Raw genomic sequence first — 19,951 nt, 5'->3', positions numbered from 1 at the left:
GGGAGCACAGAAACGAGGCCGAGATAAACAAACTATGTAACCATGACAGCTCACCAAGCTGAGTTAACATGGCGGTGGGAGATGCTGTAGATGGAGCGGTAGAACAGCTGATAAATACAGCTTCTGCTTTGGGAAGTACAACAATCGACCTTAGTAAGAAAAGGCTTACCCAACTTCCCCCTGACGTGCTAAATTTACAACAGTTAGAGGTAAATTTGATTGCCATTTTTATAATCTTCATTTGTCATCTCTGACAGCCCGTTTGCTGCTTTCATAAATGTTTATCGAAGTAAAAGAAAGAGACATATTCTTCCTTGTAAATTCATTTTGCTTTGCTTTGCCATTTCCAGTTTTTGTACTTGGAAGGAAATTCTATTTCGTCGTTACCCGAGGAGCTGTTCGATTGCCTACCAAACTTACGTTGGCTTGATCTACGGAACAACCGCATAGCGGAGATTCCTTCGGTTATTGGAAAACACAGGTTTGTTATGAACAGGTCTAGCCAGTTAGAAATATCAACGAGCCGCCAAACGTTAATGAGTCTATAAATCGTCAGGTACACGCAGCATCGCCTTCTAAGGTGCTAATTGAATGTTAGCACTTCACTGACACAAATTCTGTTTCTTTCTGGAGCAGAAGCGACACTACATAATTATGAATATCTGTGGCAAATATGACTTTGCCGTATTAAAATTATAGACATAATGAAAAATACATTATGTACGAATAGGGTTTCAAAGTACGGTGAACCTCTTACAAGGCCGGGTCACCTCTCCCAAAAGGCAACGAACACAGTCCATACATTCACTCTCATTTTAATCACTGCAGTCTCTACAGTGGCAATATACTAACTTGCATTCTGTCTGCTAAAATTGTTGCTTCACAATGGCCATTTAAAGAAAGAATGATGTACAAACTTGGCATGATGTAACAGCTGATTGTATCTTACTTGCTGTGTTTAATTTGTTTATGATTTTGTTTTGAGCAATTGCTTTTCGGCTTTCGATATATTTTTGTCTGCCTTTTGTATTGATTATTGATATGCTATTACTCAAAAGAGTTATTTTTATCCCCCCCCCCCCGAAAAAAAAATGAAAATAAATAAATAAAAAATGAAAATAGTGTCATGTAATAGAAGTACATGTATTAGTGGATGGCGGTAATCTCTGTGGTCCAAAGACAGACATTTCTGTTTGTTTTTTGTTTTTCTAAATAGAAATTTGAGAAATCTGTTACTTGAAGGGAACACAATAGAGACACTTCCTTTGGAGTTAGGTAAGTTAACTAATAATAATTATTTTATTCATCATATACTTGCATTAATCTTACTGGAAAGCATGTCAATAATTGTCATGTCCATTTAGTTATTTAGACAGTAAAGGGATTAATGTAGCAGTTAACTTCAAAATCTGAAATAACAAGCTAAATAAAATATTGAAAACCTAACGTAGTCTAGTAAAAACCATTTGGTGATAGTGAGCTACATTAAATTTTTTTTGTTACATTTTCATCTTTTCCAGGTCTGCTTAAAAGTTTATCTGGACTGAATCTATCAAACAATCCTCTTGAGTTTCCCCCATCGCATATAGTGGAAAAAGGCACACAGGTATGATTGCTGTTGTATGTTGCAAATATGCATGAGTTATTGTTAATGGTTAAAGTGTAAGATACATTACTATCTATCACCCAAGAGGCTTACAGTGAAATGTGGTCAAGTGTTCTTCGAGAAAGAATAAAATATGAAGTTGATAATTTCATTTTTGAGTTCATTATTCATTTCAAAATTAAGTTCAAAAATTGAGTTTTGATTGGATTAGTGAGACAATCAATCATCAAAGCAGCAAAATTCTAGATTTTGATCACTGGTGAGGATTTTACTAAATATTTGGACAAAATGTTACTCATAGTAAAAGTTACTAGTTCAAAAGAATAATAATTATGTAATTAATTTTTCTGTGTATAATGAAGTTATTTGTCCTTAGTTTTGACTTTCACAGTTTTTTGAAGAAAGATATTCCAGATGTCATTCCAATCTCAACCTTTGTTCATTTCAGTCTTGTGGTCATAAGCTTAAAGCATCGTGCAAACAGCTGCAGCATTGCTAGTTGTTGCATCTGTTTTCGCGTAGCTAAAAGTCTGATGGGTTTCAAACTTTGCACAACATCTCCCAACAACATGCAACAACATGCAATGAAGGTGTGCAAACAGATGCAACATGCCCCGGGGGGGAAGTCTGCATATGAAAGGAGAGGGGATGCTTGTCTCGCTTAGGGGTATAAATTTCGGATTTTGGGCAAAACATCGTCATATTTAGCCATGAAGGTCTCGTTTAGGGTTGCACGTGAAAAAAATATAAAAATATGTGTATTGTCTGTGTTTTAACATGGTCTCTTTTAGGGGTCAAAAAAAGCTTGGGCTACGCCCAGATCGGTCTTTTTTAGGGGTTTAATTCCAATTTTCCAATGAGCATCCCCACCCCTTTCATATGCGGAGTCCCCCCCTGGGGCAACATGTAACATTGGCCAACAATGTTCGTCTTTTTGCAGGGGCTTAACAGTAAACATGGCTGTAAAGGGCATGGTAGCCATTATATAGAGAGACTATCTTTATAAATGCTTCCCAACTGATGTCTCTTTTCGTTACATGTTAAATTGATTTCTCCTCAAAGATCAATAATTTTCTTATTTTTTTTAAAAATCAAAACTGAATTTTTTGTTTTGAATGTTCAATTATTCAACTGCAGAACAAAAGAAGTATAGAAACTAATAAATATGAAGTCAAGTTCAAATTATTTTCGGCTTAGGAATGCTTAGACTGGGTTTCACTGTAATCAAAAACAGAGGTCAACAAAAACAAATGGACAAACCTAATCTAAAGAAAACAATAGTCGCGCAATGGCATGAAACTTGCAACTTTTTGAAAACTGTCTAACTTATGAAAATATATAGAAACATGAGTTATTATATAATACTGATACATTATGACCTTTCTTGCAGGAAATTCTCAAGTTTCTTAGAGAACAGTATTATTTACAGCTTCAAGAGAGAGGAGGAAGAGTGCTTGTGGAAGGTCTGTACAAGTTTATATTCTGCTTCTAATGTACAGGCTGTAAGGTGCCACTCCAGAGTTCAGCCCCCTTTAATCTACCCTCCCTCCTCCCCACAGGAGAATTTTGTCATGGGCCATTCCAGTATGAAGCAGTGGTATAATCTGAGTATAATAATTATACTGAGGATGAATTATTCACCCTCTCTCCCATATCTCCCCTTTTTCAAATGCTCCTGAAATTTTTTGGTACCTTCATCTTGGATGGGATACACACATTTGAATTAACACTTGGTTGCAAAATGTCAATTTTCATTCTGAAGTTAGAAGTTTCAGGTAGTATATAATCATTTACTGAGAGGCATTATTTTTGCCAGGAGGTGTTTTACATTCTGTGACACATGAAAACCTGGGGAGGGGGCCATGATCCTTTTGATAAGATTAAGTTTCTCAGGGTCGCCTGTTTCCATCTCCCAACCAAAAATACTGTGCAAGCTAGGTCACCAAGCATAATAAGCAGTAGGCGTCGTCGAGAGTATTGTAAGGCTGTTTAAATTCTACTCAACATCCTATGTTTTCTTTTACAGAGCATCCAGAATCTTCATCAAGTGAGGAGCTGTTGATGGGTCCAGCACCATATGGTGCTGAACAGACTTGTAAGTTAATAATTGAAGTCATTTACTTGAACAAGTTCCTTGTACGAGTAGTGATTTAAGCTACGTAAAACAGGCAACAAAAATGGGCAACTTGTTTTACAACATTGCTGCAAAATGATTTGAAAAGTGATGATGCACGTAAAACCCACAATAGGGTTCTGTCTAGGGTATTTGAGGGGTAGAAGCCCCCCCTCCAAAAAAAAATATTGTTATCGTTACAGTATATAAGTAACTATATCAAAAAAATCATGCAGAAACGACGAGATCAGTGCGCACACAGTGATATTTCTCAAAATTGTGCCTCAAAATGCACCAGACTGCATCTTAGGGCATATTCATTTCTAAAAATTTTCGGGGGCGGTGGCAGGGGGGGGCTTGCCCCTGGACCCCCTAGGAAGCTTGTAGCCTTCGACCACTCATGACTTCTCCTCCAAACTATAAATTCTAGATAGAACCCTGCACAAATCAAACCTTCCTTGAAAGAAATCAGGTTATTTGAGGTTGTGAAAAGGTCTTCTAGAAAGTAGAGAGGAGTTGTATTGTTTTTTGCTACAAAATCTGTATTAAAATGATTCCCTTTTACCGGCCCAAGGCAAACTTGTTTTGCAACATGTGATGTCACTCCTAATAGTAATGGCATGATTTTTGCATTTTCATACAACCTGTTTTGTTGCAATTTAAACGAGTTTTCTTTGGTAGTGGAAAAAACTCACAACATCACTTTCCAACTAGTTTTACAGCAGTGTTGCAAAACAAGTTGCACATATTTGTTGCTCTTTTTACTGCAACTTCAGGGAGACTATTTGTCTTTTATTTCTCTATGAGGAACGTTACTGCTGTGTTTTATGTCTTCGCTTTTACAAACGTTGAATGGAAGTCCTACGCTAAAACAAGCAGGGAAAAAGAGAGAATTTCAGCCCTATGACATGCTGTTAATAATCACTGTTTTTACTTTTTGTTCTTTTGGTAATAATTTTCTTTTAGGTGTGTTGTGTAATTCTTTACAAATATTTTGCTCAGTCCTATTGTTTAACACCACTAACCTGAGCATGACTTATAACGTGTCTGCATTAACATCTTACAAGCGGATCTATTCTCGGAACTTACTAAGTAATATAATAGTAAATCAGGGTAGAAAAAGATACGCAAATTTAAAGGTGGATATCGCTCCAACTTGTCCTTCCTCAACTTTTATACACTATCAGGATTACGCCTGTAGCTTCCCACTATTTTTGCAGTGAAGTAAACGAGTTACTAAAACAGCAAAGACCGTAGTTTCTTTGATAGTGAGGTAACTTTAGAACAACAAAAAGAGAGATAAAGTATTCCGCTAGTCCTTGGCTTTTGTTAAAAATCTCTGAAATCTTGGGAAACTCGAAACAAAAGTTTGGAGAAATACTGATATCCACATTTAAATTTGCGTTTCAGGGGTACAAGATGAAGAAGAAGTTCAAAATGAAAATGAGAAAAGTAAAAGAGCTGAGAGGTTCAAACTGCCTCCAATTTTCCAAGCGGCTGCAAGACACAAAAATCGTCCTGTTGACGAATCAGAGGGGCTTTTAAGAGGGCAAAAAGCTCGGACATTTGAACAGGAAAAACCGTCTAGGAATGTTGCGGGTAGGGAGCAGAGGTCCCCCGCGAGAGTGATAAAGCACGAAGCCATTTCGCCGAGAAAGGACGCGGTATTTCATGGGTTCGGGTCGAATGAAGGCAAAATTCAACTGGAACCTTTGGACAGAAGTCGGCGAAAAAGCGAACGAACAGGGAAGAGCTTGGAGGGTCTGGACAAAAGTTTAGAGTTAGATAAACAGTTATACATTGTAGATACTACTAAAAAAGACGCAAGAAATCCGAAGAGCGAGAAAACCAAAAGAAGAAGGCGAACAAAGACCGAAAGTCCTCAAAGAAATTTGCCACTAAGAGAAAGTTCCAGCAGTAATGGAAATGTAGCTGTGGCTTCCAATGAGGAAAAAGCTGAAAATGTAAAGGAAAATAAAACCCTTCAGTCTCAAAAAACTGTACCGTTTGTAAATGTAGAGGAGAATTCTCTTAGCGGCAAGAAACATCAGAAGCCTCAACATTCTGAGGTTAAAAACAAGAGTTCAGGCTTGTTATTCCTGAGTGAAGGAGACATGGTCGCCGTTAAAGTGCCTGAGAAACTTTACATCAAAGGACAGCCCTGCCTTGGTAAAATAACAGCGCTGGCAGATCACCAAGGTCTCCTTACTGTTCATTACTACACGGGTAGTTATCAAGGCCGTTGGAGACCGATGATGAGTAGGACTAGTCCTTATCTTAGAAAGGTAGCTGCGGATGATGTGTTGTGCAAGTTTAAGTTGAGTTCTGATGGAAGAATGTCGCCTATCACTCAAAGAAAGCTGAAAACAGTTGTTGATGATGAACGGAAAGAAGAAGGCGACAAATGAGGAGAAGAGAATCGAGTACACGGTTAGAAATGAGAATTTCAGTCCTGATGGACATTCCACTCAAAAAAAAGTCGGGAACAGTTACACTGTACTTTTTAAACTAACAAATATGATAATCAGCTTTTTTATAACCATGAACGCACAAATTCTGCTAAATGAAAAGCTAATTTTTAAAATGAACACATGAGCGGAAAAAATAACCCCAGATATTTCGAAACTGTGGATACAAATGTTTTAAAATTGATTGATATAGATGACCACACCGATGGAATTTTTTCCCGAAAACGGAACTAAGGGGAAAATGATACATTCGTCTCGTATAGTGACGTAAAGGTAAAAAACGTATCAATCTATTTGAGATACGAAGAATAATGTTTTTGTTGTAGTAATAGTATAAATACTTTTTAAATGAACTAAACGATTATAGGCGATCAACACAACAACTACCACTTCTTATAATAGGTGATGGTCAGAATACGAGTACATCTATAATCTGAAGGAGTATGTATATTTTGAACAATTAGAGCATATATTTAAATACGAATCCATTACGCTTTATACAAGATGAAAAATCAAAAGTACTTAGAATTGATGGGATAAATTAGTACTTCAAAGTAATATCGTAAAATGACAAAGACATAGTTTTTAGAAAAATACAATATGACAAGCTATGCGTACTTGTAAATGATTTTTAAATTTAGTAAGTATTTTACATGTAATAAAGTACGTACGCCCCAATATTCAAGTGAAATAAATCTTAGTCTACGATCTTGTTAACAAAGCGTGTTTGTCTCTTGTTATTGTTGTTGTTCTTTATTATTCCAAATTAACTCGTGGAGAGTAATTAATGAGTTGCAATTAAGGACTTCAGAAAACTTTTTTGTCATATGCAAAGGCACTGTCCCAACAAACTCAGATAGAAATATACTTAGGGCCTGTTTACATGGAGGTGGGGCGGCCCGGTAGGTGAGGTAACCTGTAAACGTGATCAAATTAAAATGAGAGATTATATAGACAGGCGGGTTACCTCGTCTAACCTCCACGTAAACGGGCCGTAAACCATTTTCTCCTCTTAAAGGGTGACAATTAATCCAAACAGGTGGCAAACCAGTTGACTATCTCACACGCATGGTTAAGGATATGTCGGGTTTACCGAGAATAAACCCGGCAAGCGGTTAGGGCAGGACTTGAATTTGGGGCCTCCGGATTACAAGTCCAGCGGTCTTACCACTCTGTCACGCTATCTCCCACTGAACCTCCAACAGCGAGAAGAAGTTGTGTCACGTTGCCATGGTAGCAACATGTCTAAAAAACCGCAGTCCTGCAAATACGACAGAAAAAAAAGGAAAAAATCGACATGTATGACTTTCCCGTGCATGATCGCACTCGTAAATAAAACGGTAGCCCATACTTTTCATCCATCGTTCGACAATGCAAATGGCCGTCTGTGTCAAGAAAGATTATTGAGATCCGGAAATGTTCCTACCATGGTAACGTGACGTCACAGGTCTCCTCTTTATCTAACAAAGCTCTTTATACGGAAATCCACAGCTATGGTAAAAACAAGATTACAGGTCAAGGTCCCGATATAATGAACACGTTTTCCAAATTCCTGGTGTTTCATTACATAAAGGTCGTAACAGTGTTTCCACTGTTTTGATTATCTTTACTCGAAATTCATCAAAGATGTAATAAATTTTAATTGCAGATACAAGGAATTCTACTTCTACGCGTCGTAGAAGAAGTAAACACGATGAAAAGCAACTCCCAGGTCCAATTAACGCGCCGGTGACATTCCACCCCCCTCCCTCTCGATCAGATGTGCTAAGGCGAGAATATGACAGACAGAGAATGGAGCTGCAGTCAAGTAGCGGGCTGTCAGCGGATACACGAAACAGGGAGTTTGTGGGACCTGGTAGGTCGGCACCCAGACAGACGAAAACCAGCCCAAAATCAGAAACGAGGTAGAGAAGTCTTTTTCTCTCGTAGCTTTGTTAACAGTTCGGCGCTGAAGCTCCCTAGGTCGATCACGTTGGTTTAGAAAGATTTGCAAATATGGGCCCGTTTCCTCAAACGATTTTTCGTACGATTTCGTACGCTTGCGTCAATTTTAACACGTTTTTTTCTTTTTTTTTTCAGTTCCAGGTCTGCGCGGTTTCAGTACGACGCCAACGCGACTCCAAGATTCCCGGATTATGAAGCTCGATTGGCAGATCAGCAACAACTGGCAGTTTTAGCTGTGATGAACGAGAAAGAAGCCATGATATTACAGAAAAGAAAGTTAGTCACTCCATCATATTGATCTCCCTTTAATGTTTGACTTAGGAAATGGCTTCAAAAATGTATGTATTTTCGCGAGTGTTTTTGTGTGTCCATATCTAAGAATTATACTCAGCTGGAACTATGAAAAGAAGGGGAGAAGTCTATCCAGCACCAGCCTACGTAGTTGGCTTTTTTTGGGGAAAGGTGCAACGGAGGGGAGACCGAGCGAGCGGTGAAGCTGCGAGGGCGGAAACAACACAGGACTATCATTTTAGATACATGTAGACTTAATTCAAGATAGATTGGTAGCTAATTGTTAGCTTGTTTCTCTTGCGTTACATTTGAATTCGACTACGCGCAGTCCTTCATTTTCCTCCGGGATAATAGAGCTTACTGGAAAATCGCCACCCGCGATAACCACTAACCAGAGACGCTCTGTCTCCGGTTGTTCAACTACTACAAGCAGGCCCTCATTTTCCTCTGGGAGAGTAGAGCAAACGGGAAAATCGCCACCCCCGACAACCGGGGACACCCTGTCCCCGGTTGTTCAACTACTACGAGCAGTCCCTCATTTTCCTCAGGGCCGCGGAATATTAGAGCGAGTGGGAAAAATCACCACCCGCGAGAAAAGTGACACGCGGAGGGAAGCGTTTCGCTTTTCCCGAGCGTGGCAGTTTTCATGCGCGCTTTCGTATTTTGTGCACTCAGATATACCTGGGTAAAAAACTACTTGCAGTCTACATTTGCGTGGACGCATTGTTTAAACAACCATTGCAACATGAGGCATATCACCCTTCGTTTAGAGACCCAATTGTAATCGAACTCACGAAAAAGCCATCTAGAATAACCGTTTAACCCTTTATACCCTGAGATCAAAATTTGAATTGTCATTTGTTGCCCCTGTTCATTTCCATTAGAAGTAGTGGGAAGAAGTTGATAAAATATCAAGCAAATTCATTTTGTGTGATCATGTCCGTGATTCTCATGACCACTCTGTTTTACAAAGCATTGACAAGTACAAGGAGAAATTTAATGCTGATCACTCTTAGGGCTTAAAGGGTTAACGCTGGTGCACAAGTACGGCAGAAAAATCCCATTATGAGCCACCTCGAATAAGCTCTCCGCCTAAGCATGGGGTCCATTTCTAGAACTTGGTTTTACCCTTAAGTAATCGTTTTGAGAGCCAATCAAATTCAAAATCAGGCTGAAACTATTATATACTTTTAGTTCCCTTCCTAACTGGCATTTCAGTAAGAAACTCATTGTTTTCTTCAGGGACAAACAGGCGCTTGACGACTGGAGGGAACAGACCAAAATGATGCGGCAGCAAAAACAGCGACTTGCGGCCATAAAGGGTTCTATACCTGGTGAGTTAATAGTGCACTTTTCGGAGCTGGGATGGCTTTGGTTGGACAAGATGACTTTTATTCTGGCTTTAGATACGGCTAGCCAGCCTGAAGTCCCCTACCCAAACTCGGCTAGTGGGACTGTTTTTGAAATGGCGCCTGCATATCCAAATAACTTTTCTTTCTTACCTCTAGCTTTGGGCATTTGAATTGACCTGCCATGAGGAGATTGACCATGAGCAAAGTCTTTAAATCTAAAATAAGCACGTGATGAGTGGCGATTTTCGGAGCAGTTTTCTCAGATCACATAGTTGATCCTTTTAATATATCGTGTAACTATTCCGGTTTTGTTTTGCAGTTGAGGTGAAGGCGCCTTATGGAACTGAAAAGTCTGCCAAGGAGGAAGAAAAGGTGTGATTTTTTAACTTTTATAGAATTTATCTTGAAACTAAAAGCCACTCCTTTCCATTCCTTAAAAATTAAATGTTTCGAAAGTACCTTATGAAGGTGACTGATATTCATTCACACAATGCGGACCAACCCTTGCAGTGGCGGATCCAGGGGAGGGGCCCGGGAAGCCCGCCCCCCCCCCCTTATTTTTAGACCAAACTGGGGCCCGAAGGTCTGAAAAAAATTTTTTGAGCCCTGGGCCTCCCCCCCTTACCTCAGGGTCTGGATGACACCCCTCCCCCCTATATCTGAAGGTCTGGATCCGCCACCGCGGTGTAAGATTAGTCTGCTACACAGCCGTTTTTAGTGTCGTCACGCAATGCTCCTCCCCTCAATGGCCGTTTATCAGACTAGTGTAAGATCAAATTATGGTAACATGATTGTACTACATAATCCTCCATAGCTGCCATGGAACCTAGCGCACATATTCAGTATTTTGATTCATAATATAGCGGTGGTTAACTCGAAAGCTATGATCCTCTGACCACCGTACACTTCTCTCGAAACAATTCACTTCTTCTATTCATATGAAAAACTGAAACTGGACTGAACTGAAACTGTTCTTTAGACTCCCCAAGGCTACGCCAAGCGACTCCAGGAACTGTTGGAAGAAAAAGACGGGAAAGTGGCAGCGAGAAAGTAAGTACTTCAAAGAAGCTCTGTCATGAGTCAGTTTTTAACAACGTACAAGAATATTCTGAAAAGGGAAATCTGAAAATATAGTTTAGCCAAGCAATGATAGTAAAAAAACTGGAGAAGAAATACAGTCATTCCGACTCGTTCCAGGAATGTGATAAAAGGTGATCGAACGCACTGAATCCTAATTATCCCATGTATTCCTATTCCAAAATAACGTTAATCGAACACTCCCTAAATGATAGCCTGCGTAGCAAGCGTTTCCGTTTGGTTTCGAAGCAAGGAAAGACTGAGGAACGGAATTTTTGGTCAATTTTTTGGCCGCGCCAGAAATGACACTAGAACCTCCTCGCTCTTTTACTTGCGCCATTTTTCGCGCGGTGTTTGACTCTTTGTTCCTCGTTTTTTGCTCCTAAATCTGACGGAAACGCTTGCTTCGCAGGCTACCTAAATGAGTAACAATAAAATGGACCGCAACTCGCCCAAACTCGCCTTTACTATTGAGGACAAACGTCCTTGCTATTTTAATGTGGATGAGTGCTCTCACTTTTTATTGTCATGACAGGGCCTTAGAAGATCGCGAGTTGGAAACTAGAATAAAACAACACATGGAAAAGTTACAACAGCACCGTAGTAAAACTTACGGATCGATACACGATGAGCTGGAGTCTGCGAGAGAGAACCTAGAAATGGTAAGTGCCTGTTAGAAATCCCGCACTAACTCGCCACGGTTATGTACATTCCTCCAGAGAATGAAGATCGGCTGCCTTATCCACGCGATTTTATTACTTGTTATAGGTGTTTAGGTTGCTCGTCGATGGGAAAGTGCGAATGTGGCGAAATATTTTTCTACAGGTGTCTACTAGGGAAAAGACTCCTCAAAAAGTCAAACGGCCCGGACGAAATGCAAAGAACTCCATGTGGTGGAACCACGGATTCTACCGACAATCCTTCCCAATTCCAACCTTCTCTTAGGCTTAAAATAAAGACTACGTGTACGCTGTCGCAATCAAGGAATGCTACATTCGTTTATGATGATGCCTGAAATCGTCCTAAAGGATGTTGCCTGATTGACAGTATTCCGCAATAAGAATAAACAAACTTAACTCTAGAAATCGCTACCTCACAGCTGCACCCCTGGCTGAATGCACCATTCTAGAGTGAATCCAAGATTTCAATGGTAGACATTTGTAAGCGTCTTCCGTGCATTTCTCTGATTCCCGAATGCGGTCAATCGATTCGCCATTTGCACATCTCTCATTTCTCTCATTATATCATAGCTCGGTTCCCTCCCCCAAAATTGTTCACAAGCATTGTCTTCAGTTTCTCTTGGGGTGCGGGGAGTTGAGGGGGAGGGCAACAAGGTGTATTATGGGAAAATGGTGAATTGCACCCCTGTTTACTTCACGTAGGTTATGCCTGTCGGTTCGCTTTTGTTTTGCGGTGTGGGTACTATTGTTCAATGCCTTGTCAATCTTTTGTATTACGCGACATTTGGTGATTGCATCCGTCCTCAACACCAAGAAAGGCTCCCGTAAAATGACCAAGTTGTACGACATAAAATCAATAATTCTAAGGCTTGCGCAGATTCCCACCTCCCCCCTGACCCCTATTGGTTCTTTTATTCATTGCAGGCGCGTCAGATACAGCGCGAAGTGCGTGATAGGAAGGAGTTGGAGTACCGCCTGAGGGCCTTTACTGGTGATGATGTGACGTCATTTTACTGGGGATCAAAGTCCAAGACTAAGAATGCTCCTAAATGAAAACTTTCAGTGAATAAGATAGTTGTGTAAATACGGATATTGCAAATACCTATACAGAGTGAACACTTACCAGTACAAAGATTAATATATGAAGATTTAGATGTTGGTCATCAGAGAAAATATGATTGATTTGTATTCAGGTTGCTTGAAAAAGTTGATTTATTTATTAATTCATTTACATAAAAAAAAAACCGCGAGCTAAAGTGGCTTTTCATGAACTCTTTTCTACGTGTAATGATCGTGATGCTGTTTTTTACAAAGATTTTACTTATGGTGCAAAGAGATGTCAAAGTTTAAGAGACATTTCTTTTAATAAATAATTCTCACTTGTAGATATAAAAGACCATAAAAATTTTGGGTCTGGTTGTTGTGTGAATACTTTTCCACTATAATAAAATTTACAAGCTCAATACTTAACACCACTATGACTGTACGTTACACTGCGGAAACCTCATTTTTCAGATAGACAACCGTACGTAAAACATACTTGTCGTAAGACGAAATGTACAATGGGTACCGTTATTATTTACATAGGAACTATTTTCTAGATAAAGTTCCTCCCATTATTAGAAACCTTTAGATTCGAAGACGAGAACGACTTCACTACGACTGCGTGATTTGATTTAAAGTTTTTTCGCGTACTGGAAAAAAAATAGACACGCCGGAAAGCTTCATTGTACTTTTTTTCCCCAGATTAGTTAGCACTGTTATCTTTATTAGGAGAGGTTTAGCCCTCTTCCGATCGCAAAGTGATGAAACTTCTAACATTTGATAACTTGTTTCCGCCACTACGATTCTCGCTAAACTTGTAGTAGATCTGACGACGTGGGCTATCATTTTTTCCCGCCAAAATGACGCTGGCTCACGCGCGAGCACTACTTAGTATTAAGAAAATCTTGTAGTCTTAGTCATCCTTGTCTTAGAATCTGAAAGGTCTCTATTAACACTTCCACTCCAGTACGTCTCTCAGACTCTCAAGAGTTAAGGTTGCAGTGGAATGCGTTTTATCACAATGACAAAGGCTAATCTTAAAGCCTTCTGTGGCAACAACAAATTTGTATTGTCCTCTTAGTTGAAAGATTGGCAATATTTGGGAAACCTAGATTGAGTAAATAATCCTTCTATTTTTCTTCATCTCCCCCATCTTCTCCCTGGACGACATTTATGACGGGAAACACGTGCTGCTCGCGTGAAGCTAGGATGCCCCTCTGTTCCAGCTCCTCCTCGATCTGTTGCAATCTTCGGTATTTACTGACGTGCTCCGCACGGACCGGACCGCCTAGTCTTATGAAACGCGCACCAAAGGCCACAGCCTGGTCAAAGGAATAAAATAAGAAGAAAAAGAAAATCAGCGATGTCAATAAACAAACAAAAAATTGTAAAATTTCTGGAGACCCCATTTAAGGTGATTAGTTTCGCAAGGGGCAGATTATAACAGGGAAGTTTTGAAGTTTAACAGGATCTCGTGGGTATATAATTAGAGGGAAATCACGATATTGGTGGACTGCCAAAAAATTCGTGATGATGGATGGTTTATTTTTTATGGATGCGCTCCTTATAGACGTTTTGGCTACTTAAATTAGCGGAGGGATAACTAAAGGGGCTTATAATACAATACTACTAACAACGAAAAATCAGATAAATGAGTCTGACAGGTAGCGATTTCACTGTATGATCATTCGCGTGGTTTTTGAGTACACGAGACTAAAACTTTAAATAGAGGCACAAAAGACATACATGTTCCCGACTGAGTGAAAGCCCCTAAAAAAAATTGCGCGGGGCAGCAAAACCGGCGACGAAAACAGACGAAAGTTCGTCCAACAATAGGTAGATTTACAAAAAAACAACGCAACTTCGAACAAGAACGCGAAAGCGCTCGCAAAGGACTGAACGCAACTTCTGGCCCCGGTTGTTCAAACGTTGGATAGCGCTATCCACCGGATAAATCACTATCCAGCGGATAGCGTAATTGATTTCCGTAATACTTATCCGCTGGATAGTGATTTATCCGGTGGATAGCGCTATCCAACGTTTGAACAACCGGGGCCAGGTGCTCAATTTGCCACTTTGCCCTTGGTCACGTCGATTTGTTTGCGCGCGCCGTCGTGACTGTTGCCACATTGCCTTTTATAAATCTACCTAACCTGAGTACAACGCGACGAATCAACAGAGCGCACGCATACGCGCCTTTTGTTGACGTCACAAAGCAAACAAAAGAAGCCAGTCAGCTGGAAAACGATGTGGGAAACTTATTTCGCCCTGATTTTAAAACTGAAGCGCTTGTTTCTGTAGCGGTTTAGAGACCAAAGATCTTCAGTTCGGTGTATCCTGTGATTGCTAGAATTTTTAAGATGAATTAATTTGTGGTGTAAAGCCATCATACTTGAGGTAATGAAGTTTTTGTCCGAGAAATATGACGTTAAATCTTTCGCGCTGGGCTCTCAGGATTTAACGAAAGAAATATGGTATGTGAGACTCATTTTAATTGCCCTTTATCACCATAGTGATATAATAATTTTTAGACGCCTTTCCCTTGTTTCAAGTTAGCGCATTACGTCTTGCTGTGCTCCAAACATGTTCATTTTGAACTCGCAACCACGTCTTCTGCTGTTGTGGGAGTTTGAATTGCTATCAGTGTGTAAACGAATAAAACGGCACAATATACCGAGCCCGGCTAAAATTTTACCAGTAGTTGTCACAATGAAAAACTGTAAACAACATCCGGACTTCAAGTAAACAAATGGAACAAATAAAAAGGTCAAACTCTCGACATATGAGTAACGAGTAAAAATAACTGCTTCATGATTCGTATACAAACACCAGCAATATGACAGAAACAGCTCGCCAAAGGACAGTCAGAGTTTAAGCTGGAAAATTACAAGGAAGAGATTCATCAAAACTCTTACGAAAATGGACATACATCAACTTCTTGTGGTTACTTTGTGCACATGTCATTTAGCGAGCTTTTGTGTGTGTCTGAGAACGACAGGTGAGAGACAATATTTTATAAACTGGTTTGGTCCGTTATAGATGTCGGTTTGATCGCACTTTCAGGGAAAACTCTTACATGCGAAATACAGATTGGTCCTGTTTAGGTTTTTTTAAGCGCTCGTAAAACGAAGAAAAATATGATTAGATGGATGAAGTTGCTCTTGGTTGGCGATGTAAGAATAAACTTAGTTAAGTCCTTTAGTTATATTAACATGCATATTCTCTTCACAGTTCTTCATATATTTCTTTAGACACTATAAGGAGAATTTGTTTGACTATCATTTCTTTTATTCTCACGTCTTTCTTGCTTGATTAACCAGTGAAATAGTAACGAGAAATTCGATGTTGGTCACTTTTAAGACCGAAAGGGTAACTGATGAAGAACTGTAATTAGTAGGTAGAGGAACAACCTAGGAAAAGGAGCGTTTTTTGTCATTTTTTAATGAACCAAAGATTTTCCAATAGTTCACGAAGTACTACGAGTTCTCCCTGCGACCTGCTTTCATGAATGATTAAACAAATTCAATTAACTACTGGTGCCTCAACATCTTTCGCAAATAACATTTGTTCCGTAGATGCATACCTGATCTTTTATTTTACGTGAAAATATCGAATTCCTGTGTCTTATATATACCACTTCAAGGAGAACGTAGATTAATTGACCAATTTCAAACTAATGCTTTATCTGTAGAGTTCCTGCTGAGCACACTCCATTCGTTGAGAACTTTAGATATGATTAGTTATGTCATTCTGTAATAACACAATAAAGACAATTTCTTCTGGGAGCCCTCTTCGTCGTAGTAGTTGCTTAAGCCCCCTACGTTTCACCATGCAGTCGCTTACGAGAGCTCATTCTCGTAAGCTCTAGTTACGACCATTTTCTCGAATTTCCGAGGTGGTCGCTTACGAGAGCTTCGACTGTACAATGTTTCTGTCTTCTGAAAATTAAAAAATTGTTTAATTTCCTGATGGGTTTAGTCTTTATTTAGTTTTTTAGTTTCACGTTTTATTTTCTTCCATATTTAGCTACGTGTGGTGAGAGACCAAAGTGGGCCGAAGAAGACAACAACAAGAGGATCACAGGAGGCCATGAAGCTAAACCTGGCAGCTGGCCCTGGATGACAAACATCTTTATAACGGGGCTTGGAGAGTATTTCAAATGTGGTGCCGCTCTTATTTCGGACCGCTGGGTTCTCACAGCTGCCCACTGTACCATCGCCAATGTTGGGCCAATGATTGCACCTGCTAGTAAATACCCAGAGATGTTGAAGGTAATATCTCAGCGTCTTATTTTCTCCACTTTCGAATCAAAGCAGTAGAGCACCTAGACCGTTCAGCTACTATGGTTAAGGTGACAATAACGAGATTTAGACTCGCGTTTACGGCAAACGGCAAACGTCAGATTCAAGTGGAAAATTTCTCAAAATAGAAAATGAGCGGATTAAAACAGTCCAATGCAATTCTTGTGGATAAAACTAGCATGCCAAACTGCAAGTATTTGTGTAGAAGAAATGAACAGTAAACGACAAGAAAAGAAAAAAACTTGGTCACGTGGTACAAATCGAAGTTTGCCGTTTTCCGTAAAGGCGATTCTAAATCTAAAGAAGCTGCGTCAAGATATTTATCAAAGCTCAAACAGTGAACGCTTCTCCAAAGTGAGCAAAACAATAAAAGAAGGCACGGATAGTGGACAATCTTGAAGATTTTAAAAAACGAATTGCAGTTGCTGTTGCGGTTTTTGACTTGTTAGCCTTACTGTTTTTCAAAGTTCAATTTTGGCATTTGAAACACTTGATATCATGCTTTGGGAGAGGTATTTGTTTGATATACGAAGCTGTCGTTTTGTTATTTACAAGTTTGTACTACTACAGGAGAAATTTCTGCAATTTGATTGGCTTAGAGCAGTGGTATTTCAGCTTAATTTGAAATACCTACATATGAAAATTACAAGACTTCTAAGGGTAGTAGTATAAACAATTAATACCACGATTTGTACGTGATATTTGGCATAAATACCACTCGTGATATTTCAAAATTGTCTCAAATTTCACTCGCCTAACGGCTCGTGAAATTACGTAAAACAATTCCGAAATATCACTCGTGGTATTTATGCCAAATATCACTACAAATCATGCTATTACCTATACAAATTCCTTGCTAACGTTAAGTTTCTTCAGTGATTTTGTTACAAATTGTTATGGTGAGTCCTAGGACTCATCTTGTGAACAAATCATGAGTCCCACTCCAGACCCATTGAGTCCCAGTTCAAAAACCAATAAGTCCTACACTGAAAATGCTTGGGCGTTTGTGACCAGACAGATAAAAGATATTCTTTTGTAAAGGACAACGAAGAATAAAAGAAATTAATATGCGTCGTTAAACAACAGCCACAAGAACAGCCACAGAAATCACACGAACAGGATATTCTACAAAAACTTCTTCAGATCGATCGATCGGTCGATCGATGTTTGCGTCCTACGGGACGCGTGCCATGAACTTTTGTGCATCTTTGGCGATTTTATGCGTCAGGGACGCAAAACGAGGAGGTAACAAAATCACTGTTCCTCAGCGAATAAAGACGCGTTCAGTTGCGCGGCAATATCAACCCAGTGGACTAGACAGCCCTGACATAGCTCCTTAGAAACTTAAACGGGAAGCCGAAGTAGTGTAGCCCGTGTACAGCTACCCGCACGTACAGAATGTCTGCCCATTTTCGTCCACAATGATCTTTCCTGTTGGTTGACTTTCAGCAACGGTTTTACTTTTTTATTGCAGTGAAAGTAAAAAAAAAAATTCTGTTACAGCCCTGAAGTGCCTTTTCAGCCTTTTGATCACAAAATACACCAAAACAACCCCAACAAAAGCCTATTCCAGCTCACACTGAGACTCATTTCAGCCCTTGGGTCCAAATTAGCCCTAGGTATATTGGACTGCGTAGGCCCTGGTTAAGGGAGCCACGTAAGAGATTCTGTCTTGATTTTACTCACCCATGCAGCCCAATTTACAGGGCTTAAATAGATCTCTCTGAGTAACAGTGTATTTGTTTGAAATAAGCGCTAGATACGTCTTTTAGATTGTGAATATGCTATCCTTCTTTGTACAACTGCTGGGTTTGTTGACTAGTAATTCCAGTAAAACCGTTTAAGGTCAAATGGAGTGATGTTCGGTATCAGAACATGAAAATGATTCTTAAAAATATAAGGCGACTTAAGCTAAAGATAAGCTAGAAATCATTCAGATTGCTGAACATTAATAATTTTCTGCAATCTGAATGAATGTTACCTCATCCATAGTGAATACGTCAAACAACAACCAAAACAGTCGCAAACTAAGATTATTAGGTACGCAGGAATTTAAACACCGTTTTGTTTAAAGTAACAGAATCCTAGTTATTCGCGGTAATGTACAAAGATGAGCTAGAAATTATTCAGATTGCTGAACATTAATAATGTTCTGCAAACTGAATGATTTTGGGCTCACTTATAATGATGAAAACAAAAATCAAAACAGTCGCAAAACTAAGATTATTAGGTAGGCAGGAATTTAAACACCGTTTTGTTTAAAGTAACAGAATCCTACAGTTATTCAAGGAAATGTACACAGTGCTTTTTATTTTAAGATACGCGTTGGCGAGCATAACATGGACCAGGAGGAAGGAGAGGAACAGGACATAACAGTGAAAAAGGTGTTTTTACACCCCAAATGGGATATACGGAATGAAACCACGCCAAATGGACAAAAGATTCTAACCACACACGACATTGCCTTGATAGAACTTAGCAGACCAGTTCAGTTCACCTCTAAAGTGCGGAGCATGTGTCTGGACAATGGACAACTATTCAAGGCTGGTAAGGCGTACTTTGCTTTTGCAAAGATCTTTTACAGTGATACTCGGTAGTAAGGCTACGTTGGCGAAACCAATCATCACCAGAACCATGAAGACTTTCATTATAGCGACATCATTTGAACAATGTTAAAGGACCCGTCTACTTTCTTGGAAGGAAATGCTAACAGGCTACTCCCCGTCGTTATTAAAGCTCCACGCATTATAAAGCTACATTAAAAACTTGCTGTGACAACCATGAATGAGGGGAAAAGGTGGTGGGGGTGGGAGGAGAGAGAAGAATCTCCTTGTTTGAACGATTTCCTTCACTTGAGGGGCAACGAGGTTTGGGCGTCATTTATTCTGCAACTTGTAGCAGTCTACAAAAATTGAAATTTGTTTTCCTACAAAATGTGTCCGTGCGCTCCGGATCGAATTTGAAATAGGACGTGGTGGTTTTTGAGGAGAGGGGAAAACCGGAGTGCACGGAGAAAAACCTCGCGGAGCAAGCAAGAAAACCAACAACAACTCCACCCAGATATGGTGTCGACCC

General features: G+C 39.6%; 3 protein-coding genes across 5 annotated transcripts in view; 2 read left to right on the top strand and 1 right to left on the bottom strand.

Moving 5' to 3' along the window:
• Positions 1 to 66: 66 nt before the first annotated feature.
• LOC140933714 (leucine-rich repeat-containing protein 27-like) lies at positions 67 to 13,001 on the top strand. 2 transcript variants are annotated; one of them, XM_073383329.1, is made up of 13 exons: positions 67 to 209; positions 351 to 481; positions 1,217 to 1,275; positions 1,521 to 1,606; positions 2,997 to 3,069; positions 3,633 to 3,701; positions 7,836 to 8,091; positions 8,267 to 8,407; positions 9,665 to 9,756; positions 10,094 to 10,146; positions 10,754 to 10,824; positions 11,387 to 11,513; positions 12,456 to 13,001. In XM_073383329.1, exons 1-13 carry the CDS (start codon positions 69 to 71, stop codon positions 12,582 to 12,584), a joined length of 1,428 nt encoding a protein of 475 aa, XP_073239430.1. In that variant the 5' UTR covers positions 67 to 68; the 3' UTR covers positions 12,585 to 13,001. The 2 variants fall into 2 exon arrangements, with proteins under 2 accessions (XP_073239430.1, XP_073239429.1); XM_073383328.1 differs by lacking the exons at positions 7,836 to 8,091; positions 8,267 to 8,407; positions 9,665 to 9,756; ... (2 more) ...; positions 11,387 to 11,513; positions 12,456 to 13,001 and adding an exon at positions 5,130 to 6,908.
• The window catches only part of LOC140933713 (enolase 4-like), a 24,853-nt gene continuing 17,631 nt past the window's right edge, over positions 12,730 to 19,951 (bottom strand). For both annotated transcript variants that reach the window (XM_073383325.1, XM_073383326.1), the window contains one exon: positions 12,730 to 13,897. In XM_073383325.1, coding sequence (XP_073239426.1) covers positions 13,706 to 13,897 — 192 coding nt within the window. In that variant the 3' untranslated portion in view covers positions 12,730 to 13,705. The remainder of the gene's footprint in view (positions 13,898 to 19,951) is intronic.
• Positions 16,606 to 19,951, top strand: part of LOC140935808 (trypsin-like) — a 4,913-nt gene continuing 1,567 nt past the window's right edge. Inside the window, exons 1-2 of the mRNA XM_073385372.1 lie at positions 16,606 to 16,846; positions 19,195 to 19,423. Of these exons, the coding sequence (XP_073241473.1) occupies positions 16,694 to 16,846; positions 19,195 to 19,423 (382 nt within the window). The 5' untranslated portion in view covers positions 16,606 to 16,693. The remainder of the gene's footprint in view (positions 16,847 to 19,194; positions 19,424 to 19,951) is intronic.

This window comes from Porites lutea, chromosome 4 (assembly GCF_958299795.1).
Source record: "Porites lutea chromosome 4, jaPorLute2.1, whole genome shotgun sequence".
NCBI lineage: Eukaryota > Metazoa > Cnidaria > Anthozoa > Scleractinia > Poritidae > Porites > Porites lutea.
Note: the sequence above shows the minus strand (reverse complement) of the source record. Positions and strands in the feature narration are given on the sequence as shown.